The sequence below is a fragment of the Chlamydotis macqueenii genome, chromosome 6 (assembly GCF_036417535.1).
Source record: "Chlamydotis macqueenii isolate bChlMac1 chromosome 6, bChlMac1.mat, whole genome shotgun sequence".
In the NCBI taxonomy this organism is placed as follows: domain Eukaryota; kingdom Metazoa; phylum Chordata; class Aves; order Otidiformes; family Otididae; genus Chlamydotis; species Chlamydotis macqueenii.
In genome coordinates, this window is record NC_141561.1 from 30,014,286 (window position 1) to 30,040,386 (window position 26,101).

A 26,101-nucleotide genomic window follows, 5' to 3' on the forward strand; every position below is an offset into this window, starting at 1 on the left:
GAAGCTTACTGAAAGGTTTTTAATCTTATTTTTCACATATTAGGTTTTGAAATATAGAGCTCTCTTCACAGCATAATGACTAGAGTCAACTTTTTTGTTAATACTTTAATGTGATTGTTCAGAATCTTCTGTCTGTCTCAGGCTTGCATTTTGGTCACTTGGTCTTCATGGCTTTGTAGTGAAGCTGCTGGCAAAACAGTAGTAGTTTCAAGGTTGGTTGCAAACCAGCTCAGCTATGAAACATGTGAAGACTTGATGTGGAATATTGCTGACGTTGAAAATGTAAAATATATCCATTTGATATCTATTTATACATTTTTACTACAATCAGAACTTACATCAGTAAAGTACTAGTGGCTTTGGGACAAAACTTGTGCTAAAACATGATGAGAATATGCAGCTTTTTTTTAAAAGCAGCTGCTTTTGTGCAGCTTGAGCTGTCTGGTACAGTATAAGAGATGAGAACTTACTGTAGGGAAAAGAAAGGCAGCTTTTTATCTGACTTAAAACATAAATTCAGTAGGCTCCTAGGGTTTATTAGGTTCTTGTTATGGCTGAATCTATCCATGGGATTTTAACTGTGGCTTGCAGAAGAGGCTTGTTTGCCAGCAGCAGTGCCAATGAAGCTTTATGCATGTTGCCTGTTCTTCTACGAAAACAGTATTAGGTTCTGGTGGTGAACAGGAATACAGTATAAATAAAAATACGTACAGTAACTTTATATTATTTAATATGATTCTTCAAAATTAACCCGTACCTGTTACAACTTGAGACTTACTTTGCATAGTAAGAGGTCCTCAGATTAATTGCTAAAATGACACAACAATAAATGGAGATGCAAAAGCACAAATCTGTACTAAGAATGTAGACAAATGCAAGAGCATGAGTCACATTTTCAAGTAGCTTAACTTATTTGGGAAACACGCAGTATTAAAACTGCATGAAAAATTATGCAGAGCTAACTTTTGGCAAGTATGTATGAGAGCATATCAAGTGAGAAAAATGCCTTTTGGGATGTGTGAAAAGAGAATCATTTTATTTGCATAAGCAACTAATTTGTGCAGTTTCAAATTTAGACTTGGAAGTGGAGGCTTTCTCCTTAGTAAAATAATTTGGGTGATAATGAACAGACAAAGACATTGTTTTAAGTAAGGTCACAGACAAAACTCAAGCCTGAATTCAGAAAGGCACATGAACTGCAGCAATATGAGCTGATGATACAGTATAGAGTAAGATTGCAGCAGGAACTCTCTTGTTAAGAAATATTTTGAAAGAGGGAGATAAGCATTCAGCCATTCTCTATATACAGTTTTCCTTAAGATCAGAAAGTGAGGCACACTGCACTTCATGATGCCAACAGAGGAAGTAGTTAATAAAATATGGCCACTTCAATGGCATTTTCAAGTATACTTGTCTAATTGTATTTTAACCATACAAACTAAAGCAGCAAATACAAATCACATTTTCCTTCTTTGAAGCACAGGAGAGGTATGATTGTTTGGTATATATTTAGAATTCCCAGTCTGTATCATCTTGATTTGCAGTAATATGTCCAAGTTCACTCGCAACTGCTGTTGAGGGCACTGCCAAAAGCTCTGATCTGTTATTTTGAATAGGAGGTGGTAACAAAGACAGTAGTGAATTCTCTGTTTGTTCTTTTATCTAGAAAGAAAAGTTAAAACAGGGGTGCACATAAAAGTCTCCATAACTTTGCATCAGACTTCATTAAAAGCATGTGAAATCAGAGCCATGTTCTTGCATATTGAAAATACCAGGATGCAGGGTTTAGCTTTCACCACTCTACAGCAAGCTGAATTAGTCTTTCAAGACTAATTACATTAGCTATGCAGTTCTTCTTTAAATTAAGAATATTAACCAGGATTCTTATTAGTTAGGCTGGCTTAAGCCAACTTTATCAAAGGGGAAATGGATTACTCTTATGCTTCCAAAGCGCCATCAATACCATTTTGTTTAAAAAAAAAAAAAAAAAAAAAAAAAAAAGTAGTCTGAGGCAGATATGCTGTTACAGGATGGTTCTTTGCTCCACCTAACATAATTATTTTGTAATCCAACTCTAATATTTTTTTGTTTATTTAGGTTATAGCTGTGTCATTTAACAAAATGTGGTAAACTTACCTGTTTGAAGAACGTATGCGAGAGCAAACTGCTTGCTGATGGCCTGGATCATAAAATGAACAATAGAATTATGTTTTGGAAAGTGAAATACTGCTTTTGTAAGATGGGCCAGACTGACAAATCAATTTAAGCCCTGTGGTTTTTCATCCACAGGTCAAATGTGGAGCATGAGAAAAGCAGCACAGAATTCCTACATTCTATGCTTCAATTTCTATGAGGGCACTACTAAAGAAATCTATTTTTAAAGACTTTTTCACTTTTCTGTTTAACAAGGAATTTAATGCCTCATTCGGAAGAGGCATAGTACTAAACATATACTTCAGATTTCTGGTTTTTTTCTTAGTCAAAGTGCATGTTTAAAAATTAATTTTATTACAAAGTACATTCGTGTTGCAAGAAATTCAGGGATCAAACAACTCTAAAAGCATGGTTCCTTTATCAGACAATTTTTAAATTACAAAACCAAAGGTAAGCGTAGTGTTTTGCATAGTACTTCTGGTCTGAAATTCTGACTTTAACTGTATTCAACTAATTATTATATCCTAAATTATGGGCTATACTTGGTCTTAAATTGAAGTGACAGAAAATCAGTTGTCACTAGAAGGTTACCTTTTCTCAGGGTCCTGCTGCAAGCAAAGTTCTACCAAATTGTGGAAAGCAGGTGAAAACGTTTTGGAAAAGGGAATTTGTAGTCTTTCACTGGTCATTGTGCGTGTCATGCTCTCACCAATTCCAGAATCAACACCTGATCGGGAATTCTTCATCCTGGATTCCCCACGAGGAAAGGTATTTATAATCCAAGGACAGTATGTGGGACCTTTCAGCTTTTGCAGTAGCATCTAGTAGAAAGGAACAGCAGAATAAGAGTTCAACAGCTATCTGGACCTGTTCAGGCTAAGCTGTGGGACTCCAGGAATGGAGGGATTATTTGATCTAGAAAGAAGCAAGCATATTTGAAATAACAAAAAAGTAGCGACTATTTCAGCAGTAATAGCATTGGTTTATCTGAGTCAAACAAAAAAAGCTCAGAGTGTTTTGAAGTAGTAGTAGTTTAGCATGATACCTGAGTGCGCGGCATATCTTGAAATGGAACATGTCCATTGGCTAATTCACATGCTGTAATTCCCACACTGTAAATGTCAGACTTCATGTTGTATCCAGACAAATCCTGTGAAAGAAAACTCTACTGGATCACCGATGCTATTAAGCAGTGCTGACAAAAAACAACAAGTGTCTGTTTCAAGAAAAGATCCTAATAGCCTATAATCTACATGGGATTGAGGCAATTAAACTGTGAAACCTCAGGCTTTCTTCAGAAATCTGTACTGAAGACAGGTTTTAGGATCTGCAGTAGTTTCCAGGAAGGTCGGGTAAGGAGACTTAGTACAGCACCACCTTACTAACAGCTTTAAAATTGGTTCTCTTTAGGAGAATTACAAATTCAGTACATCTATGTCTTTTAAAAAGTTGCAGTTCAACAGCTTCCATTGCACTTCTACAAGTAGACTTAAGTTAGAAGTTCAGTACTTCCAGTAACTTTTAATAGGAAAAGTGAAGTGTAATTTGTACTAACCTGTCTCAGTAGTTCAGGACTCAGCCAAGGAAGCATGGATGTACTAAACTGGGGAAAATCATACACCACCTTTGACTTTTGTCCATTGTTAACTAAACTGTAGAGGTTGTTCAAGCCAGAGAGAGAAACCAGCCCATCCCCTGAAATCAGAATGTGGCTAGCTTTAATATTCCTGTAACATAAAGTGGTAAATTTTAGTTATAAGACTTAATCAAAGCACTACTAAAGTAGAAAGGCTTTCATATTTCATTAACTTATAATGAGATGTTAGTGTGCAGTTCTATTTAGTAGATTCTTTTCAAGGAAAATTGAGTTGTCTCTTTAATATAGCCCAAAGAGAGAGGAGAGATGATCAGCAAGAAAAAAATTGCCAGAAATTGGAGAAGAGCCCTCCTTCCCTGCAAAGGGTGTAAAGGAAGCAAGCCCTTTCTACAACTCAGATTCTCTTCTGCTTCAAAGAGACAAAGCCACACAGATGTATAATTGCTGTAACAACGGGCTTCAAATAATACATGAATACCATTCTTGTTAAGCTTCTACAAACTTGGTTCTGCTGTATTATTGAAAAAAATTGCTTCTGCACAATCTGACATAAGAAGAAATATAGAAAAAGGAAGGAGACAACACTTAAGTTGAAAATGAGTTTTGAAGTGAAACTAAATTCTTAATAAACTGGATGCTGTAATCTGATTCTTCCCTATTGACATTCTCCTACCTGTGAATGTAGCCATTCTGGTGCATGTAATTTAACCCTCTGATTGCACCAAACAGGATGTTCCCTATCAAAGCTTCACTCATTCCTTCAGGAAAGTAAGTCTTCAGCAGGTGTCTAGCCGAACCTGGAAGTAAAAAAACTAAGCCTAACAAGTCTTCTTAAATGACTTGTCTATGCTTGCTTCTTTGTATACATTCACAGGAGCAGCATTCTCATCTTTATATTGACTATGCTACATCAAGAACAGTTACATGGATGCAACTGATACAGCAGTGCGGAGGAAGATTATGTAGAGAAGACTTCTCTAAACAAATGGTTTGGGAAAGTTTGTTTTTTTTTTTCTACAAGATAGGAGACACTTAAAGAAAAACCTCTCATGAATCATGTGGTCCAAATCGTATCAGCCCTTTTTCCTATTCCAGAATTGCAGTTAAGAGTTCTTACCATAGGCCATGAACGGGGAGATGACCCAAAGCCAACTACCAGCCGTAAACACTGTCCAAAGCGTCATTACGTTGGGATGCTGGAAAAAGTGGGATAAAACCACCTCATTCTATGGAATTAAATGAAAGTGGATATGTTAACCACAAGACAACAGTCTTAGTAAGAGCATTAAATACACGAGTAATCAGTAGAAAGAACTGTTCCCTGTGTGCATTTATACAAAGTTGCAGGTGATGTGCATAGCCTGCAATAGAAATGTAAATAACTTGACTATAATTGCATTTCTCTGAAGTAAATCTAGTTTGCTTATAGTCTGAAGTTTTGGTGTTAAATGCAGAGAATGTGTTTCAAACAAAAAAAAAAAAAAGTTGTACAATTACAGAAGTATTCCTAAAACACTTGTCAGTTGTTTTCTTCAGAAAGCAACTGTCAAATTTACACGTGCCTTGTGTTTATGTTCTACTCCTCTGAAGGAAAAACTTGACTGAAATGAGCCAGTACAAACACAAAGGCTACCTCTGTTTAGTAACATCATGTGTATTCATCATTATCTTCACGAGACTTGTGCAGAAATGCTGTTGCTTTACCTGTAAGGCTTTCAAATGCTCTTCAGAGCAATTTTCTAGGTCTGTGATCCTTACAGCAACTTGCATGCCTGTAGGTGTATGCCGTGCCAGGTAGACTGAAGTTAAGTTGTTGAATCTCCTTCCTGAAACCAGAAGTAGCTACCTTAACATTGGAAAAGATACTAATCCACCACATAATTTCCTTCATATTTAGAGATAATTTTACAGTTCTAGAATTGCAAATGATAGCAGCATGACCTTTACTTTAAGAATGTAAAGAACTTAAGTAGTTGCAGCAAAATATATCCAGCAAATTAGTTAAAGCATGGCTCTGCTATTTTTAGAACAACTAAGTCTATATCAACTATATGTTTAGATGAACAACACTTTGAGCATGCATATTCACATAAACATATGCATACACAGTAGGATTCAGGGCAGCCATCCTTAGGACAATGAACTCGGGTAGCCAAGTGACAAGACGTGATGTTACTTAATGCTGTATTTATTGTCCACGTACCACAGAGTTAGAAAACTGACATGCAGAAACATCAAGAGAATATTTCATTTAATTGTTGATTTGTCTTATATCTTAAAATAGTCATTACTGAAACATGAGCAATGTTCTGCATTTTCTTAACTAAGCAGACACAAGAATAGTTCTAGTCAGCTGATAATACATTTTCCAAACTTAATATTTATTGCAGTTGGCAATAAACTATTGAGAACGTGCATCTGCAGGAACAAGAAATATTTTAGGGTACACTTATGTTACCTATTTCCAGCTGGAGTTCATAGTGAGAGACATTAGAAGAGCAAAATACCATTTCATTCCTTCCTGTAGATGGGGGAATCCAGGCTAGATCAGAATCAGCCTAATAGTGAGGAAAAACAGTTCAAGATTACTATGTAATTTTTAAACACTTACATGTTTAAAATTAATGCAGAAATACAATTAATTAGAATGCTAAGATCAAGCACTCAAGTCAGAACTGGTGCTCTTACTATTAGACTGAGACTTTGTTTTATGAGCTACTGTTTGTTTGGGGTTTTTTTGTTTGTGTGTTTGTTTTGTTTTTAAACTGGTACAAGATTAAGAGTCTGTTACCTACAGTCCTCTTCCAAACTGGAAGCCCCAGAGTACTCAAGTTATTTTTGCTGTTAACATTTTAAGAATGTTAATGAGATTATTTTTAATATGTACCAGCTTTGTATTTAACATTGACAGTTAATGTTTCTGTTTTCTTCTTACCAGGCATTCATGGAGGCTGCTCTGAGATAGCTCTTCTGGTCTGATTGATTCAATGGGTGTACGTAGAATACAGGAACAGTCCTTGAAAACAGAAACAAGTGAACACTAGTGGAGTTGCTGCAATATATTAAACATGACAGTGGAAGAACATCAAAAGTAGCCCCTACAAGCAGGGGTTCAGAAAGTTTTCTGCTACAGGTCAGTCAAGCAAGAGGTTAAGAAACAGCATAGAGCGCATATATGGCAGACAGAGAAAAGAGATACTAAACGGTCTCTTTCACTGAAAGTTGATACAACATAGTGTAAGCATCTCAGCAGTCTGGAAATCCCCTCAAGCAAGACATTTCACCAGAACGTTCTCACATTATGGTATGACTGGGCAACAAGGTACAACTGCCAAAGATTTTTAGATACAAACTTACCAAACAAGACATGGAACCGCTTTAGATCAGGAGAAAAGTCATATACACCCATTTATCCTAGAAAATTTAAAGTAGCAATGTAAGATTGTACCTAAACTTGTGATAAATATAAATCTCTTTAATCACAACTGTGAGGCATTCCCCTCAGTTAACACACACACAATAAACCAAAACAAGCTCTGCGAAAGCCTGCTTCTGTTGAGACTTTAAGCAGCATATGAATTTCGAACTCCATACTGAAGAGATGCAATATACATTCCAACTCAAGTTTTCATTTTTGATTCATGGGTTTAGAGATCTTATTACTACTTCTGAACAAATAATTTAATTGCAAGTTAATGGCGTAAGTGCAGAAAGTAAAAAGGCACGGGTTCATGAATCCCTGGAAGTTTGTAGGAAAATAAATAATTGTCTGTTGTTTTAAAGGAGCACAGCTGTGCTAGTCAGATCTCAGCTTAGCTGTATGCAGCTGAGCTAGCTCATAAAAAAAAGCAAGCCAGAAGCAATTGCTCTATACATTTCACAAGTGAGAAAGGAAATACTATTGTAAGGGATTTGAGTAAAAGGAAAAAGGAGGGGGAGACCAACTGATAATTTTCAATTTACTTAGTCTACAGAATCAGCATTCAACTCCCTCACAGATCAGGGCAGCCATTCTGAATGTCCTCCAGCAGACTTACTTTATGTCTGATGCTTTGAAAGCTTAGGCAATGAGGAGAGAGAGAAGACTGTTTAATAAACATATCAAAGTTTCTGAAGTGTAGAGTGGGACTAGCCAATTTACTTTAGCTACAAGCAAGTCTTCTACCATGATGAATGCTACTTGGTGGCCGACAAAGTCAGACACAGGAGGTAGTTTCATGTTAATATGTAATTATTGCTTGAACATTAACTTTAAAAGATGAAGTACTATATCAGAAACTGATAATCTTGTTTATCAAGGAGCTAAGCTCAAATATATCCCATGTTTAAATTACGTATTCTGTTTCATCATGGCAACACTCTTAAAAAGCTAATAGGCTCCCACCACCCCATCCACTGCCAAATATCCAAGCCATTCCTAATCCTTAATATTTCTACCCTGAAAATCTGCTTGAAGTAAATAAATACTGTAATTCCTTATGAAGGATGTAACACAGAAACAAAAGGAGATCCTTAGCAGGTATTGGGCACCTTCAGAGGATCAGGGCTTGACTTACCCAACTTCACTGAGGAAGTCTGTGGCAGAGTAGGAGAAAAAAAAAAAATGCAAGTGCTCTAAGATATTGGCCAGCACTGTAATGGCTACGGCAGCCTTCTCCTACCTGGAAAGAAGATACCTCATTCCATTATACAAGATAATTTATTCTTTGCTTGGAACCTGAAACCACAAAAGCTAAGATGAAGAATAAAGTCTTAGTAACTATGATAAAGTCAAATCATTGTAGAATTTGTTCAAAGGGTTATAGCCAGCCAGCAGAAACATCCATGATCCACTTTTGTTCAAATAACACTACAAATGTAAGATTTTTTTGTTTTCTTATGTAGTTTAACATTGCTTCCATTTTCAATCGTTTTGGATCACATCCATAAAATAAACCTTTTCCGTTTCCACAGGCTTTTTTTTTTTTTTTGTACTGCAGATACTTTTACATAGCTGAACTGACACCTTCATCCCAGCTTGGTGGGGCTTCAGATGCAGCGAGCAATGCAGGGGAGAAAGAAAAACGGAAAAACAGTGCCTGTGAGCTGGGGGAGCGTGGAGGCTCTGAAGCCCAAAGCCCAGGTACGCTACTCGGGTTCTGCTGAGGCTGGGCTGCAGCTCCTGCTTGAGCGGCTGAGGCAGCTCTCGATCGCCTGTCCCGAGTTAAATGGTCCGCCCGTGGCAAAAGTAACGGAAGGGGAGAAAACGGCGCCCGCAGGCTCTCCCAGCAGCGCTCCCCGCTCGCACCGTTAAGACGCGCTGCCTCGCCTTCCCCACCTCCTCCCGCGCCAGCGGCGGTTTAACGGCGCCCGCGCCTCCCTCCGACCCCGAGGACAGGGCTGCGCCCCTGCCAGCGCGGCGGCCCCGGCGCCGCTCCCCGCAGCCGCCTCCCGAGCTCGGCGTGCGCCGCTCCCCACTTCCCCCTCCCCGGCCCGGCCCGGCGCGGCCAGTTTTCCCTGCAGTGGAGCTGAGGGCGCGGCTGGGAAGCCCCGCAGGGAGGCAGCGCCCGTTCCTACCCGCCGCCGCCTGATGTCGGGGTCAGGCGCCACTGCCGAGCCGCCCGCCCGGAGACCCGTCCCGCCCCGCTCCGCTCCGCTCCCACGGAGCTCCGGGGGGTGGCGGGGGCCACCCGCAGCAGGCGTCCCGGCGCATTGTGGGGCTTGTCGATTGCGCCGGCGGCCCCTCAGCGCCGCGCGGCGAGCCGGGGGCTGTAGTTCTGGGACGGGAACCGGGCGGAAGCCATTGGGGTCCTTCCTCAGTCGCGGCTTTATTACATGCGGGTCTGCCGCTCGGCAGGAGGAGCGCCGGAGGGAGCACGGGGCGGGTAAGAGGTGTTCGGCGCTGCTTTCGGGGTGGCTCTGCCGCCTCAGGGGCGATTTAGCGAGCTCCCCCCTCTCTGCTGCCCCGCGTTAACCCCCTCAGGGCCGCGCCCTCCCGCCCCTTGCCCTTGGGGCTGTTTCCCGCTGAGCCGCGGCACCGCCCAGGCCGTCCCGGGGCAACTGCAGTGCTTGGCACAGGCCGCTGAGGTCGGGCGGGCAGACGGCGGCTTCCCTGTGGTCGGTTGGTGTGGGAGCTCGGGGTCTGGGCGCGGGGCAGTGTCCCGGGCCTGCGTCCCGGGCCGGCCGGCTGTGCGGCGCCGGCTGCCTACCAGGATGGAGAATTCCTGTCCTTTCCTGGTGTGGCAGTGGACAGAACTCTGTTCGCGGTGCTAATGTAGATAGATGTTATGCTAAGCTTTATCCTTTCAATACATGTGCTTAGATTGCAGTCGAGGGCTAGACTCTGGCCGGGAATGGTGGCTGTGACTGCAGGCGCGCTGGCTGGTGTGACCTTCAGCGCTCCTGCCTGCCTTAGAAGTACCCATAGTCGTATGGGCTCTCCTTGGAGGTTTATGGCACTGCTTTTAGAAGGCAAAGCTTGATGACGTTGTAGTTGTGGTCTGGCTTACGTATGAATTCGAGAGCAAGGAGATTTTGGTTTCTATCAACTTTTTAGTCACACTGTTATGTTCTGATCAGCTAATTAAACTGTAGTAAGAGTATCTCTCAGTAAGTGTCTTTTATTCTGTCAGCCATCCTAGTGAAAAAGTGAGTCTGGCTTGGGGTAACTCTGGATAAAAAGGATGAGGGAACTGTTGTGGCCAGCTTCATGACCCCCTTGATATTCATCATCTTTCAAGAGGTGTTCTCCACCATCCCCTCTGAAGCCTTACCCCTGCCACGAATGAAAAACAATCCAGATGTCATCTGTGGGGTTTTGGTTTGTTTTCTTACAGTTCCTTTCTTGTACCATACTATTTATGGTTGAAAGTCTGTTGCAGGTTTGCTTATGATTATTACGCTTGTTATTAGGTTTGTGTTGGCATACTCTCTTAAATTATTTTTTTTTTCCTTAGATGAGAGAAGCACAAGCACTAAATAAGTAAGTTTCTGTAGGGATAGCAGTGGCTGAAAATAACTAGTGTTAGGCACACAGGCAGTGTTAATTGTGGTAGACAAAGTTCATGTTCACATAGACTTGTTTTTCAGTATACAGTCCTTCGTCCTTCATCTCATACTATATAGTGTTGAAGGTTTTGGCCTGTGCCTCTGAGAACTACTTTCAGGAATGTTTTGGCAGCAATTCAGCGTGGTCATGTTTGCTATAAGAATAGAACTGTTTCGTTAACCTTGAAATGCAAAATATGTTTATTGTTATTAGCTGGCTTGACACCATTCCAATTTTAGTAACGAAAAAAGTACTGTGTTAATGACTTGATACATTTTTTTTTTAATTCCATATTTACATAGCAGTAAAATTCAGCATCCCAGAATAAGTGACGCATTCAGTTTGCTTCCTTTTGGAGAACAGATGTTTCTTTCTCCCTTAATCAAGTTAGAATCTTATTTGTTGTTGAAATTTTGTTTGTGTTAGTTGTGGCCTGATGTCTTGCGTCCTGTAATTGTACAGAGGAGCGGATCTAGTTTAGTCTTTCCAAGTAGCTGTGAGGAGTCAGCTATTCTCAACAAATTGAAAACAGCAGGAGTGACAGGATATTTATGTTTGAATTTGGATGTTGTCAAAACAGATGTCAATATTTTGGATATGTTGTTAACTTTTTATGCACGAAGAAAAATTAACAAGTACAGTTATTTGTCTATGGTTTCCAGTTGTAAAAGCAACTCATCTCACCTTTCTCATAATTCAAATTTGAATTAGAGTTCTCCAGTGGTAGAATGTCTTCAGAATTACATTCTGAAATAAGATGACATGACTGTCTTTTCGCATCCATCTTTAACTGTTCAAAGCAGTAGTTACAAAGAAAAGACAAGGATTTTTAATACTTCATAGCTATTTCAACTTTTGTAAGGCTTTACTCAGTATTTCTTGTGCGAGTTAATCTTGTCTGAGATCTTCTGACTCATTGAAGGAAAATTAATAAAATCTCCTGTCATGTGGTTAGGAGAACACATTTTTGTCTCTTTGCTACTAAGAGCAAATCATGTATTGAAATATCAGTGTTTAAATGGAATATGTGGTTATGATTATTTTAGTTTTTATTTTTTTTAACCTATACACTATGACATCTTACCATTTAGTAGATAATTGATGTGTATTTCTTGTAATGCTTTTAACATGTTTTTCCAGACGTCCTTATTTTTTTGTTGGTTTTGCTTTAACTTTTGTACGGTTTTCATTGGGACCTTTGTCAGGTCTTGTTATAACACTGGTAAACAATAAAACTGGTGCTCAAGTCATAAGGGATACCCCGTCATGCTTTTTAAAATACTTCTTGGTATGAATGAGCTCCAGCATTTGCGTTTCTTTTCCATTTTCCATATGCGGATGATCTAGCAAACTTCCTGGGAGCACCACTCCTGCATATGGGCCGTTCTCCAGTATTTGAATTCTCCTTGGTTTTTTCCATGTTCGATTAACCTATTTGTAAAAGACTCAAACATCAACGGGAAATTGGCATATAAGGGAGTAGGGGGACGAAACTGTTACGAGGTGCATCTGCGTGGAATGAATATAGTAAATTGGCAGTGGAAATAATCTTTATAAATAAAGATTAAAAATAATACCTGAGAAAGTTTTCTGGCTTCTCTTTTGGACATGTCTTCCTGCGTGATTTAACGATTTTAATTTCTAGACTATAGCATGGTCATGTATTTTAAAGCCATGTTGTAAATTTTACAAGTTGTAACTTGCAGAAGGAATCTGCATTTAGGAAATAGTTTTATAGCTGCAGAGAAAAAGGGTCATGGAGTCATGTTCAGGGTGGTACTGCGCAGTGTGTTAGCTGGTTCAATTTCCGGAGAAGTTGCCCGATGGCACACTGAACTAAAGCTATGAGAAGCCTTGGAAATGTGAGCATTAACTTTTATGGTGTTTGCTTATCTAGCAAACTTCTCCAGGGCTTTACAAATGAGATTGCCCTTTCAATTCGATAGCTTGATGTTGGCCTGATAATTTAGAAAACTTTGAACCAAATGATCTTTTTTTTTTTTTTTTTTTTTCTGTCTTTGGCTGAACTGAGATTGACCCATAACAAACAGTGTTTCTGCTTTGCAGTACTTAGAAGAAAGGTTAAATCCAATCTTGGGAGCAAGTAGCATTCATTTCTACATTATTAAAGTTCAAAGGAAAAAGTTTCTATCAGAGTTGTGAAGAAACTGTCCTATGCTGCTGATTTTTGTCTTGCTCTACATTGACTCTTTTTATTACAAGATAAAATAATTTGGCTGTATGGATCTACAGCAGTCCTCTTAAGTGTCATCTTTTGCTGTATTGAGTTGTTTTAGATTTGCTTGTGTTGGTGTAGTTAATGCAATCCATTTAAAAAAAAAAAAAACTCTTGAAAAAATCACAAACTAGCGTTAGAAACACTGAAATCTCAGTCTTACTGTTTTTAATAAGTGTCTGATATGGACAATAATTAAAACTGATAAATAAAGTACATATGTAAATAAATAAATGGCAAAGCAAGAAGATATTGCTCACAAGTATGAGCTGACCTTAATGGAAAAAAGTTCTTTTTTGATCTCCTGCCAAAGCGGAGGTCTAGCAAGATGAGCTGGCAGGCTCTAGGCTTTCTTTAGAAAGTTCCTGCACTGTCCATGTGATCTTGTCAAATGAGAGACTGCTGCAGACAGTGAGACAAACCTGTGATTATTGTGCTTGGTGATGGGAGATCTTAGGGAAGCTATTAAGAGCAGATTTGCAATTAATGTAAGATTTCAAGAGAATTTTGTATTTACTAAATATAGGAGGAGGAAAAATGATACTTTTGTTCTCTTCTATTGTATACTTTTCTGTCATCTAGGACTACTCTTGTATCTTACATGGAAGAGGATTGATCAGCTTTGGCATGGGACCAGCAGAATAAGCAGTTCTGAAGGGTTATCTCAATTAGTCACAGTAGTTTAGTTTCTGTTTCAAATGAGTCTCTGATGAAGAGGAAACAGAGATTTTTGTCATGATTCATAAAGTTAATTTCTGATAGATCCAATTTTTAGTTAACAGACTTCTAGAGGAGAAGAGATTAAACAGTCCTGTAAAACGGGTTTTTTTTGGTTGTTTTTTTTTTTAACAATCAAAATGCTAAAAATGACAGTTTTGAAGTCCTGCCTTTAGAAATCATTACTTTAAATAAATATAGTAGCCTGAAGAAAATTTCTGTTTAGTTGGAGGTGCTGTCCTTCAGAGTAAGAGGGAAATGCCTCATTTCTGTTAATGGACCTGTCATACAGTAAGTATTTTACGGAAGAGGAGGAATGGTGTAGACAAATAGGTAATTGACAAAGTTGATGCTGAAGGCAAGATGTTATGTTGCAGGGAAAAGACATATTTTTAATGCTATATTTTACATGTAATGTGTAAACTGGGGGTTAAAATGTTTGTTTACTTTTTTGTTTGTTTGTTTAATGATAGTACAGGGAGGAACTTCAGACTGAAAGAGACAAAGTCACAGTAATTTACCTGTCTCATTTGAGAGTGACATCTGTTAAACTTTGCTATTCTCCTTGCTTTATTTCTAGGTGATGGCTGAGCTGGGAAGCTTGTGAAGCTTACGTGAAATATCCTATAAATACTTCTACTGATCAATAGTAGCCCAGATGAAATAAGCATGTCCTAAGATGGCAGTAGCTCTGGGGTATCAACCAGTCTACAGAAGTGCGTTGATGCCAGATTTGTTAGTGTCTTGATGGCTCTCACTTACTCTGTCTCTAAACCCAAGCCATCATTCTACCAAAGCAATAAAGGGATGGTGCGCAATCTGACTACAGAATGCTATTTCCAAAGAAGTGATCTGTGAAGAAAGGACTCATGAATTTTGATCACAGGCACTTGGAGAGCATCTCTGGTAAGTTGAAGAATTAACTGTTACAAATCCTGAATGTATCTAACAAGACAAGCTTAAGTTTCACGTTCCTTGCATTGCTTATCTGATACTGCAAATGAACAAAAATGGTGACTCCTCTTAACTAGCTTGTAAAATCAGTTTCCATTAAAATGGTTGTTTGTAAATGTTTGTAAAATTCTCAGTGTCAATAATCAACATTGGCATGTTTTCCATTGAAAGATATTGAAGGTAGTCTTCATATTTAGTGGAAATGTTGGAAGGCTAATCATTGTATACCTTTGGTATGCAGTATTTTAGCCACTTAGAATTAATATTTCCTTTTTTTTTTTTTTTTTCCTTTCAATAATTCTGAAGAGATCAAGGTGAGGGAGATGACACAGGAAGAGCTAAACTTCCTTTCCAGCATTTTGAGTATTGTATTTCATAGAGCATGATTCTGTATGGATGACAATGGAATTTTGTATTTGTTCCCTGATTTCAAGGCAGTATTCAGTTGATTTTTGTAGTTATTTTAAGATTATTTACATCTGTGTTCATTACCAAACAAAAGGATAAACAGAAGAACCAGAAGAATGTTAATTTCTTTTAGAAAAGGGAAGTGTAACTATGCTAAAGCAAATGAAACCTTACAAAATCAATAGCTGGTAAAATGTAAGTCTGTATTTTAGTTCCATTAACAGGAAAAGATAGAAATTGAAACTCTTTACATACATCATATGATGGCTAGACCAGCTTTCCAGGAAGTTGTGCAGTCAGTTGAGGATGAGGAACTTAGAAATATTACAATGGAAATCAAGTATTGATTCAATAAGTACTCCAGTAATTTGTCCAGTACAGAATATAAACCTTCAGTAGATTTGAAAATAATTAAAGCACTTCATAGTATATAGAATGTATATATACTACTGTAGCAATAATAAATATATATCATAATTAATAGTAATGTACTATTACTGGCATTTACTTACTTTCAGATGTCTGCTCCAGTGAGGACCTTCCTGAGGTAGAGTTGGTGAGCATGCTAGAAGAACAATTGCCAGATTACAAGTTACGAGTGGACTCTCTGTATCTGTATGAAAATCAAGACTGGATTCAGTCCCCTGCCTGCCATGGCCGTCTTCCTGAAATCACTTCTCCAGTTCGTGATGAGGAGCCCTTCCGTTACATGAGTGAGTATTTCAGGGCCTAGGATTAATATTATGAAGCGTTCAAATCTTGAAAGCTTTGGACAGGTGGAAGAAAAAGCTGAGTTCAGGGGAAGTGCTTGTAATTCAGCACTGCAATTCTAAGGGGTGACCTATTATGTCCCATGGTTGCCTGATCATTGTATTTCACCTAGAAATACGAGTGTGAACATGTGATCGTGAAAAAGAGGCAGGAACCTGGAATTGCGCTAGATTAGATGTAGTACGAGAACTATGGAGTATGCAGCAGCTCTGTTTTCAGGATTGCTAATGATGCTGTGGTTGTGTTGATGATGTTTGCCCTGATGTTTTGTGTCAGTGTTGGTTTTGAAATAGTTTATCCTGGAGACAGAAATGATGTGAATGCCAGATAGGTGGGTACTATCAGTGTTGATAACTGCCTTCCAGTTTTGAAAATACTGAGTAACTTATCCTTAAACCAAGCAGATCATAAGGAAGAAAATGGACACCTTCTGATCACATGAAGCAACCTTTAATATGTTAAAAATCAAATATATAGAAGGCTGCCAAAAGAACTGAACACTTATTTGCCTGTAGTTTCAAGTGTTTGCATGTGAAAAGAGGAGAATGCGTTGTAATGACTTCAGAGAAATAGGGCAGTCCTGTTTGCTCCATATATTGAAATTATTAGAACAAACCACTTGGGAGAGTGAACTTGGTGTTTATATACAACCTTGGTATTTATATACAATTGATAATCATTACCTCTTCCTCGTACATGCCACCTCTGAAAGGGGTTGTTGTTTGTGCTTTAAGCTGCCACCCAGGATTGTATAGCAAATGACTAAGTAAAAGTAAAATATTACCTCCTAAGAATGCAGTACTCGACAATTTAAAGCAATCCTGTTATCAGTTGAACTTGCGGGCTTGGAACTCTTTTTAACTGGAAAGTACTTGGAAAGCCGCTTAATGTTTATTGCTCAGCCTGTTTCTGATAATAATATTGCAAGCATAAATAATTTTTTAGTTGAGCGAATACTTCTGTAGTTCACTGGGAGCAGTTTACTAGTCAGTGGGGTGTGTACTTGTGTCCAAGTTTTAATTTTAAGGATGTGGGATCAGAGTCTGTCAGTGCTGGAAGGGACTTTACACAAATGTGGCTCTGCTGAAGCTCTCCAGTCAACACCTGAAGTTCCAGTGTAATGAAGCACAGAGCTCAGAGAGAAGGACCTTCTCAGTGTGAGCCTGCATTTCCAAACTGCAGTGAGAGGGAGGGGTTTTATCAACAATGTTTTAATGAAGACAGTCATGTATTATTTGGCTGTCAAGGTACTGCAGAAAGTGGTGTCTTCCTCTTTTCACCTAGTGAGCAGTTGTTTTTAACTATAGAAAGTGTCCTGTGCCATAGATGTTTTCTTGACATTCTCAAAAATGAGCTGTAACAATGACTGACATAAAGTTAAAAGATAACTGTTAGGCATAACGTACAAAACTAATTCTGTCACTTAAGAACACTATCGTAATTGCTGGGTCATGGAAACCCAGGATAAGTACGGTTTATGTTTCTCCTAGAAATTGACCAAAGAAATTGAATGTAGTAGTCATCACATGAGCTTTTTTGAGCCTAGTAACTTACAGGGAGATACTGAGAACGTCCCAGACAATACAGATATAAGTCAAGATCTGATTATAACTATTGCTGAATAGCTTGTAAGGTGAAATTTATATCTTTCTTTCTGTGGCTGGAATTGGGAATAAATGTGACAATCATACTCTTGAAGTATAACTTGGATTTTTTATGTGTGTGTCTCCCCTTCCTTATATATGTATGGAAACATTTTAATAACTTTTTCCTAAAGAGAGTAGTAAATTCATAGTTTGACTGAATTTGTAGTTGACGTCCAAAGTAAAAAAAAAAAAAAACAAAAACAGCAACCACAAAAAATAACAAAAACCCCCAAACAACACAACAGTTATTGCACTTGAGCTCCTCCTCTTTTTATGGCTGCTGCCGCTTATTAAAAGGTTTATCCAATGACCAGTTGACTTTCCTCTGGGAGTGTTTTCAGTGAGGTAGAAGAATATTTTCTGCTTCAACTGTGGCAGCATAAGAAGCCCTGAATTACAAAACATCTGTCTTTAGGACTACTTTGTATGAGTGAATAAAGGGACATGGCACAACCTAACAAGAATATTAACCAAAATGAAGAGTTGCTTGCAGCTTTCACTTGGCAAGGTGAGGAGAGATTGCACAGGTGCATGTTCACAAGAGTGAATTATAACAAACTATGTATAATATTGGTCCTGTACTGTGAGAAAATAACAAAAGTTGTATAGAGCTAAGTTTCAAAGCTCTTAGTTCTGCGATTTCTTGTATCAGAGGAAATATATTTCCTTTTCATTTTAGGAACCTACCTACCTGAGTAACCTTGTATGTAATTAGCTTAAATCTTTATTAAGGTGACTTAGCACTGGATAGAAACTTTTAACTTGAAATCACCTGGTGGGTAGTGCAGTGATGATGGAATTCGTTTCAATACAGGTTACCTTAGACCTTCAGTTGAAGCAGATAGTTCTGTATTTGTTAAATTTATATTGCTGCCTTCTTTACTTTCATGATCCTGATTCCCTAAAGCAAAATTAGCTAATTTCTGTTGAACTTGGACAAGCACAAAGATCCATCACCTGCAAGTGAGACGTATAATTCTGCCTCTGAAGGGAATCATACTTAAATGGTTCTTTAAAAGTTCAAAGAAAGTTTTAATAGTCTACAAAGTATGTTTACATATGTATTTATTTTTTGGTGGTGGCGGATGCATGCAAACAAATCTCCTATTTCCTTACATTTTAATTCTTTCTCCTCTTTGTTCTTTTTTCCCCCCCCATATCTTTTCGTTTTCTATCACTCTCTAGCTCTTATTGAACTTCCTTCCTCCTCCTTGGCTGGATCTCACAAATTTGCTCAAGGTAATTAAGATTTCTTCTTTATTAGCATCTTCTGTTTCTCAGGAGAAGAACTAGAGAAGAGCAGTGCTTTGTGGTTTAACACTGTGTTTTGTTCAGAGTTGTCACCAATTCTTCATGCTTTGTTTATTCTTGACTCAGTCCTGTTTTGCAAATCCTACTTCTCGGTTTTTTAGTAGTTTTACACACACTTCAAACTTCAAAGTCACTCAATCAGTAAGACAGGGTTTACTGTTACATCTTAAATTGCAGACCTACATTATCCCATTGCTTTTTAACTGTTTCTAAGATGAGCAAGCACTTAATAAATACATTTTCATGATTAGTCTCTGGGATCTTCATACTTCCTGTGTATAGCTGTCACGCACACTAACGGGAATTTTTTTCCAAGGATAAATTCTGCAGGTGTGTTTAGCTGTATTTGGATATGTTCCAATATATTCTTCCCTCTCTACCCAGCAAGCTGGATGATTTAATAACTTATCTGTATACAGAAAGTTGATCTTAAGAGATTTTTTTTTTCTCCTTTTTCGAAATTTGAGGGATATGTGAGCACCTCAAGTTTTAGCTAATATTGCTGAAAACTGTAAATGTTCAATACCTCATTGTATCAGTCTCCCAAATTAGTATTGTTTCATATTTCTGAAGTTAAGATGCATTTTCATAGCCTCCGCTAGTATCACCACGTACTGTATTTTTATATAAACATCATCCTCTGAGCTGTAGCTCTCTCACTTCCCAGCAGTCGTCTTGTACTTAAGCTACTTCAGTAAGTATGTTTTTCTCTTCGCAGTTCTTGGCACAGATAATGTGGAGCAGAAAACCTACAGTGACACTGACGTGGTCAAACATCTGTTAGCTGAGGTATGCTCATCTCTGTAATACTATGTTAATGTATTTGAGGACCTGTGTTATTCAGCTACTGGAAATTCTGGTTCTGTTATCTTCAGGTGCTGCTTATCAAACACATGGGTAATGAGAAGCTGCCTACTGGGTTGCACTGTCTCAGAAGCAAAATTTAGCAAAACTATGGGCACCCATGGCCCCAGTGAGGTGTAAGAAAGAAACAGTTTTCTTCTAGTTTCTTGTTGCTCCTTTGCTTCTACCCTGTCGTCGCTATTCAAGTTAAGCAGTCTGTTCTGGAGAAAGTGTCACTTGAAAGACCACAGGCCTAAATATGTGTGGCTTCTTTGTACAATCCAACAGAGCCCATATAACATCTCCAGTACTCAGCACAAAAACCAAAACTGTCCCCAAGTTTGGTGCTTTCCTCTCCTCCTGTTACTGCAAATGACTGTGGAAGAGAATATGCTATATCATGAAACACAGTGACTGATGTGGTCTGGATGCAAATAATGAAGCGTTAATCATTGTTCTAACAATGTTGGTCCATTTGAGAGTGAATGGGGATCTCAGAGTGATGATGCATTAAACAATGGAAAATCTAAAACTACTCTGAATTTAAACCTTACCTGATCAAAAGTAGACGTTTGTTCTCATTTTGTGAGCAGAAAGATCGGGACTTGGAACTGGCAGCTCGAATTGGACAAGCTCTCCTTAAGCGAAACCATCTGTTGACAGAACAGAATGAAGCACTAGAAGAACAGTTAGGACAAACTGTAGATCGAGTGAGTGATTTTTTTTCTTATTTTTTTTTTCTTTTTATGATGACAGGAAGAGGATTAATGGAAATATATTATTACCTTGTGAAAGCAGGTGATTGCTGCTCTCAAACTACAGAAGTATATTTAGAAGTCATTCTCCAAATTGTCATAGTTCAGTCAGCTTTCTCAGTCCAAAAATTGACTATGAAGACTGCATATTGTAGTTACTGAGAAATTATGAGAACATTAGGTATTATTATGATATATCTACAGCAGGATTGCTTTTTCAAAGTGTTTGTTTTGACCATCGGTCTGATATCCTGCCATTAAACTAAGAGTCTAATAATCTAAGTCAAAATACGTAGTTGGTATCTAATGTGATGTGCTAGCTAACAGCTTCACAGGTGAGAAAACAGCCAGAAAATGAGCTGACTTAATGGGGTCCTTAAAAAAAAAAAACAAACTGAATTCTGCTCAAGGTCTTCAGTGCATCTATTCCTTTAAGCACAGATTCTTAATGTAATGATTTCTTTGTTGTTCATTCTTAAAAAAAAGAATTAAATAGTAGACAACCTATAAAGTATCCCCAGTTTTTTAACCCTAAGATCAGCAAAAGTAGTCTACGTTACAGTGAAATGGATTCAGCTGCGTGTATAAAACAGTTTGCTGGTAATAAATACATACTCAAAATTACTGTAGGACAGCATAAACTTGTATTAATGTTAAAAGGTAGATATGCAAAATAGAATTTATGTGGATGAGATTTGTCTCTTTTCATTTGTCCTGCAGTTCATTTAATGTATAGATTGGGGGGACCAGTCTACACATATGAGTAGATGTATATCAGTCCTTTTCTCCAGGAAGTTACAGTTCAGAAAAATGGTTGTGCTCGAAATTATAGTTGGCATGTTAAAATGTAAACATGTATCAAAGTATCTGGAAAATTATTTTGTAGTAAACTATTAAAAAGTAGTCCATTCTTAGGTTATCTTTAATTTTCAGTCTTCCTTACAGTGCTAAAATTATGATTTTTGTGAACTTTCTATGGAATAAATAGAGACTAAATCTTATGTGCAAATATAAATCAGACATGACCTGTAGGCTACTTTTTAATCTCATTTTAGACTGGAGCAGTGATGTTCCAAGAGGTTGCATAAGACAGACACTGTAATATTGTATATCTAAAGTATAATTCACAAGCTGCTGATCTTTTTTTGTCAAAGGTTAACCAGCTGCAGCATGAACTGTCAAAGAAAGATGACCTGCTTCGTATTGTTTCAATTGCTTCTGAGGAGAGTGAAACGGATTCCAGCTGTTCCACACCACTTCGTTTCAATGAGTCTTTCAGTATCTCACATGATCTGTTGCAGCTGGATGTCTTGCAAGATAAACTCAGGGAGCTGGAAGAGGAGAACCTTGCTCTCCGATCGAAGGTATATCCAGCCCACAGTGTATACCACATGTTCTGGATGTGAAATAAATTGGGATAGTTAAAAAATTCAGCATTTGGGTTTCTCTTGAAGGATATGACTATTTTGTATCGCTGTATTCAAATCATACGCAAACACTTTCCATCCACCCCCACATCCTTCTGTTTCCTTCACCACTCCTTATTATCTCCAGAGTCCTCTGGTAGTCCTTTCTTAATGCCTTTATGGCATGTGGAAGAATATGGGAACGTATGTAAGCACCCAGCAAAAGTTCTTGGACCCATTAGGCCATCAAGTTTGTGCAACCTGCTTTGATATAAATCTGACCACAATTAGTAGTAGTATTTTGGGAATTCACTTGTGTTGACATTACATTTTTGTCAGCCTATATTCAGTATTAAGGGTTACTAAGCTTCTACTGAAGTTCTTTTAAAGACACACTTAGTTTTGACTGTGTGATTAGTCTCTGTATTTTAATTGGTCTCTTATGTATAAAGCATGAATACAGGCACTGTGCCATTACAAGGACAGAGACTAAATGGCCAGAATAAATAAATGGCTATAAAAGTCGTGGAACCAACAGCAAAGATTACAAGAATCTGAATCTACAGACGCAGTTTCTCTTCTTCAGAGGTGGAGAGTGGAACTTGTAAAATAGGAAATTCGTTAGAACTGGGGGGTTTTGTTGTTTTTAAGAAAAGGAGGGTGTTTTTTGTAACAAAGGTGGGGCTTTTTAATTATTTGGTGTGTGTGGTTTTCTTGGTTTGGTTTTGATTTTTTTTTTTTTTTTTCCCAATTCCAGCTTTTTGCAACAGTACAACAGAGACTAGATTCCTTTAATGTGAACAAAATATACTTTTCCCCTTATTGTCTCCAAAATATTCAGCCTGAGATGCACATCCTTGCTAAAACTGCCTAAGACCAAATGGATAGTTTGATAGTGCTGGAGGAGAACAACAGACTGCTTTTATTATGCTCCGAACCCTCTATATGATTACAGAACTTTACAGACCAGGGATTAATTTAGTCCACCTTGGTGTGAGAAAATTGAGTTGAAAATGCTATAATTCTGTAATAGAACATAACCTTCACTGACTTGAAATAGCCTCAATCATATTGAGCCTGTATTTGCTTTTTTTTTAAATTTTATTTTCATGTTATGTAAAGACGTGATATTCTGCACTTATGTAGCTGTACTTCTGCTTGCTTGGATAATCTTTAAACCCATTTACTAAGTTTTATGGTGAATAACTTACTGGCAAACAGTCCTGAATATAGAAGACTTACATGTGCAAAGTTTAATATTATCACCCACATCATTGAAATGGAAGTGAGAATCTAGTTAGCTTGGTGTTTTTTAGACCTGTTATGATACTCAGTCTCTGGCCCAGAAAATTTCAGTCTAAAGAGATTAGTTGGGGAACATGGCGAAAAGCTGCTCTACTGAGAGTTTTTCAGTGCCGTAGATGATGTGGCTAACATCATTTGGTTTTCAAGATTGCTTTGCTTTAAGAAGTTTTCAAGGAAATTCAGTTGCTTACTTCTGGTTACTGTGTTGGTTTACTTTCCCTACCAAATCACATATTTTTGCAACAGTTTTTTTTATTAGAGACATGAGAGGGATCAGGTTTTGTTCATGTGTCTGTGTGTCTTTCACTCAAAAACCTACACAATTCAGGGAAACACATTACGGTGGAAAAAATGGTTAGGAAGTATGGCCAGATACATAGAAATTATATAGACAGACAGAGTGGAGACTCTTCAGTTGCAAGAATTTCAGAAATAAAAATTTATATATAACATGAATATATGTATAGATAAACTGAATTGGAATACCAATAATTTTCTTGAAGGCTTGCCATCTGAAGACAGAAACCATTACGTATGAAGAGAAGGAACAACAGCTGGTCAATGACTGTGTCAAAGAGCTCCGTGAGTATCCAGGCTGTATCTTGCAATGGCAAAATGGTATTTGAAATGCGTAGTGCCTACACCTTAGTTATCCATGAATCCAAAAATGAGCTTCAGTAATTTATGCCAGTTCAAGTATTGCTCTTTACCCAAGTGCAAAATTGTTTCTACATTTCATCAAGTTTCACTCTGGAATTCAATTTCAAGTTTGTGTACTGTGTTTAGAGATGGAAAATGAGCACAAATACTCGTGTTCATAAACCTCCTAAACTGAAGCCTACAGACACTGGAAAATGAACAAAACATACTTCTAGTACAGAGTAGTCAGCACACATGACATTAAAATGTATCACTGCATAGACTCTTAAATGCTTATTCTAAAGCACTATATATTTATGAACATACTAGTTTATTTTTAAGTATATATTATAAACCAAAGCATTTAAATTGGCAAGTGTTTTAATTTGTCTAGAACGGTTGTCCATTTTTCCTTTGGGGACTACTTATTTGCAAAGAATTGCAGCTACTCTTATACAAATGTATGTAAGTATTCTGAAACAATAAGGAACAATCCTGGTTTTGTGTGGTGATTGTGTAACCCAGTGGCTTATTTTTTTTTTATCTGTAGCCATTTGATATGTGCTACTTCCTTTGTGCATAGTAGCTTATATTTTAATATTTTTTTTTTTTTTTAAATACAGCCACCAAAAAAAAAGACTGGATTGCTGCTTGATTTTTCTTTTTCTAGATGACCGTAAAATACTATGAATTCATACATAGTTTGTTGTTAATGGAGTAAATACTCCATTGCCTCTGCGAAAATACATATCCTTTGCAAATAGAAGTTATTTCTTATAAGCTTCCTTCAATGAGAATGTCTCAGAGTTGTGTTCTATAGCACATATAGGCATGTTAGCTAATTTGGACTCACAGAAAGAATCTTCTCCTGAAGAATGTCTAGCTTAAAGGTTTAAAATCTGTCTTCAGGAAAAAGGTGTCTGACTGTGAGCTTAAATGTCCACAAGCCCATTGGCAAGACCTTGCTCTACAGTAAATCCGTGATGTACAATACCAACTGAATTTGTAGTGTGACTTTTATGTAAGATTGATCAGAATTTCTTATGACTTCACTACACTTCCAGGGCAAGTATACAAGCAATACTAACTGCATAAAATATTTAAGCTTTTTAAGTTGCTTTGTCCATCTCACTTGATGAAATGCTTGCTCAAATCAAAAAAGAAACTGGAAATTGTATGCAGTGGTCTTTGGGGAATAGCTAGTGACCTGAATCGAGAGCTGAATAGGTGTATGTTACGCTTGACAACGTCTGACAAAATGCCTTTGCTTACAAAGAACAGTAGTTAATAACACGATCAATTCAGAGCCTGACTTCTTCAGCATATTCCAAGTCTGGCCTTGGTCGTGAGGTAGTGTGTTGTTTGAAATAGTTTATAGCAGCTTACCTTGGTCATTTCACATACCTGTGACATGTATTTCAGGTTCTGCATACTTAGCTCTTAGTATGTTGCACCTACTCTTGTGTACTATGAATATATTTCCTAAGAGTACTGGTCGTTTTGCAGATTGTTGTTGACTTTCACTGATGTTTTTTTCTGGGGTTTGGGTTGGGTTGGATTGGATTGGATTGGGTTTGGTTTGGTCTTTTGTCGTGTTTTGGGAAAAGTCCTCTACTAAGTCCCTTTTATGTTTTGCAGGACAAACAAATGCTCAAATTTCCAGAATAACAGAGGAGTTGTCAGAGAAGAGTGAGGAGTTGGTTCGCTACCAGGAAGAGATCTCATCCCTCTTGTCTCAAATTGTTGATCTTCAACATAAGCTCAAAGAAGTAAGGGAATACTCATGAAGTGTGTATGTGTGCGTGCGTGTGTGTGTGTATGCGTGCATGCACACACATGCACACCAGTGCTTACAGCAGGTGAAAGTTGAGGCTTGCAAGCCAGGAAGTTACACAGCAAGAGATTGACTGTCTCAGGAAAGTGTGGCAGAGGATCAACTCTCTCAGGGAATTCAGCAGAGAAAATAATGAGTACCTTTTTGTACTTTCAGCATGTGATTGAAAAGGAGGAGCTGAAACTTCACTTACAAGCTTCCAAAGATGCTCAGAGACAACTGACAGCAGAGGTACTTAAGGCTTCTATATATATACGTTTTGATAAATGTTTATAGTAGAATACGAAAGGGAAAAAAAATAAGAGACAATGGGAACTATTGCTTTTTAATTATGTAGGGCTTTTCATTTTTCATTGTGCTTGGAGTCATATGATGGAGGGAAAAAAATTATTTAAGTTTACACAAATATTTCTGTAGTTGACAGGAATATGAAAGGCAAGGCAGGTGTTCCAAGTAGGGAGATCTTACTATTCTCAGTAGTTACAAGAAAAAGAGTGG

General features: G+C 38.0%; 2 protein-coding genes across 4 annotated transcripts in view; one reads left to right on the forward strand and one right to left on the reverse strand.

Annotated features, from left to right (window-relative positions):
• On the reverse strand, positions 1-9,440 carry STRADB (STE20 related adaptor beta). 2 transcript variants are annotated; one of them, XM_086751430.1, is made up of 13 exons: positions 9,308-9,440; positions 8,308-8,412; positions 7,109-7,165; positions 6,687-6,767; positions 6,210-6,309; positions 5,456-5,577; positions 4,869-4,947; positions 4,425-4,548; positions 3,710-3,881; positions 3,200-3,304; positions 2,746-2,975; positions 2,137-2,179; positions 1-1,662 (listed from the first exon to the last, which is right to left on the reverse strand). In XM_086751430.1, the coding sequence occupies exons 3-13, from the start codon at positions 7,118-7,120 to the stop codon at positions 1,510-1,512; spliced, it is 1,221 nt and encodes a 406-aa protein (XP_086607556.1). In that variant the 5' UTR covers positions 7,121-7,165; positions 8,308-8,412; positions 9,308-9,440; the 3' UTR covers positions 1-1,509. The 2 variants fall into 2 exon arrangements, with proteins under 2 accessions (XP_086607556.1, XP_086607555.1); XM_086751429.1 differs by having other exon boundaries at positions 4,869-4,977.
• Positions 6,762-26,101, forward strand: part of TRAK2 (trafficking kinesin protein 2) — a 27,272-nt gene continuing 7,932 nt past the window's right edge. The window contains exons 1-11 of one of the 2 annotated variants that reach the window (XM_086751427.1): positions 6,762-6,884; positions 8,705-8,873; positions 14,312-14,637; positions 15,612-15,806; positions 18,696-18,749; positions 19,540-19,610; positions 20,258-20,374; positions 21,574-21,783; positions 23,634-23,712; positions 25,408-25,538; positions 25,760-25,834. In XM_086751427.1, the coding sequence (XP_086607553.1) occupies positions 14,601-14,637; positions 15,612-15,806; positions 18,696-18,749; positions 19,540-19,610; positions 20,258-20,374; positions 21,574-21,783; positions 23,634-23,712; positions 25,408-25,538; positions 25,760-25,834 (969 nt within the window). In that variant the 5' untranslated portion in view covers positions 6,762-6,884; positions 8,705-8,873; positions 14,312-14,600. The remainder of the gene's footprint in view (positions 6,885-8,704; positions 8,874-14,311; positions 14,638-15,611; positions 15,807-18,695; positions 18,750-19,539; positions 19,611-20,257; positions 20,375-21,573; positions 21,784-23,633; positions 23,713-25,407; positions 25,539-25,759; positions 25,835-26,101) is intronic. The other variant, XM_086751428.1, reaches the window with a different exon arrangement.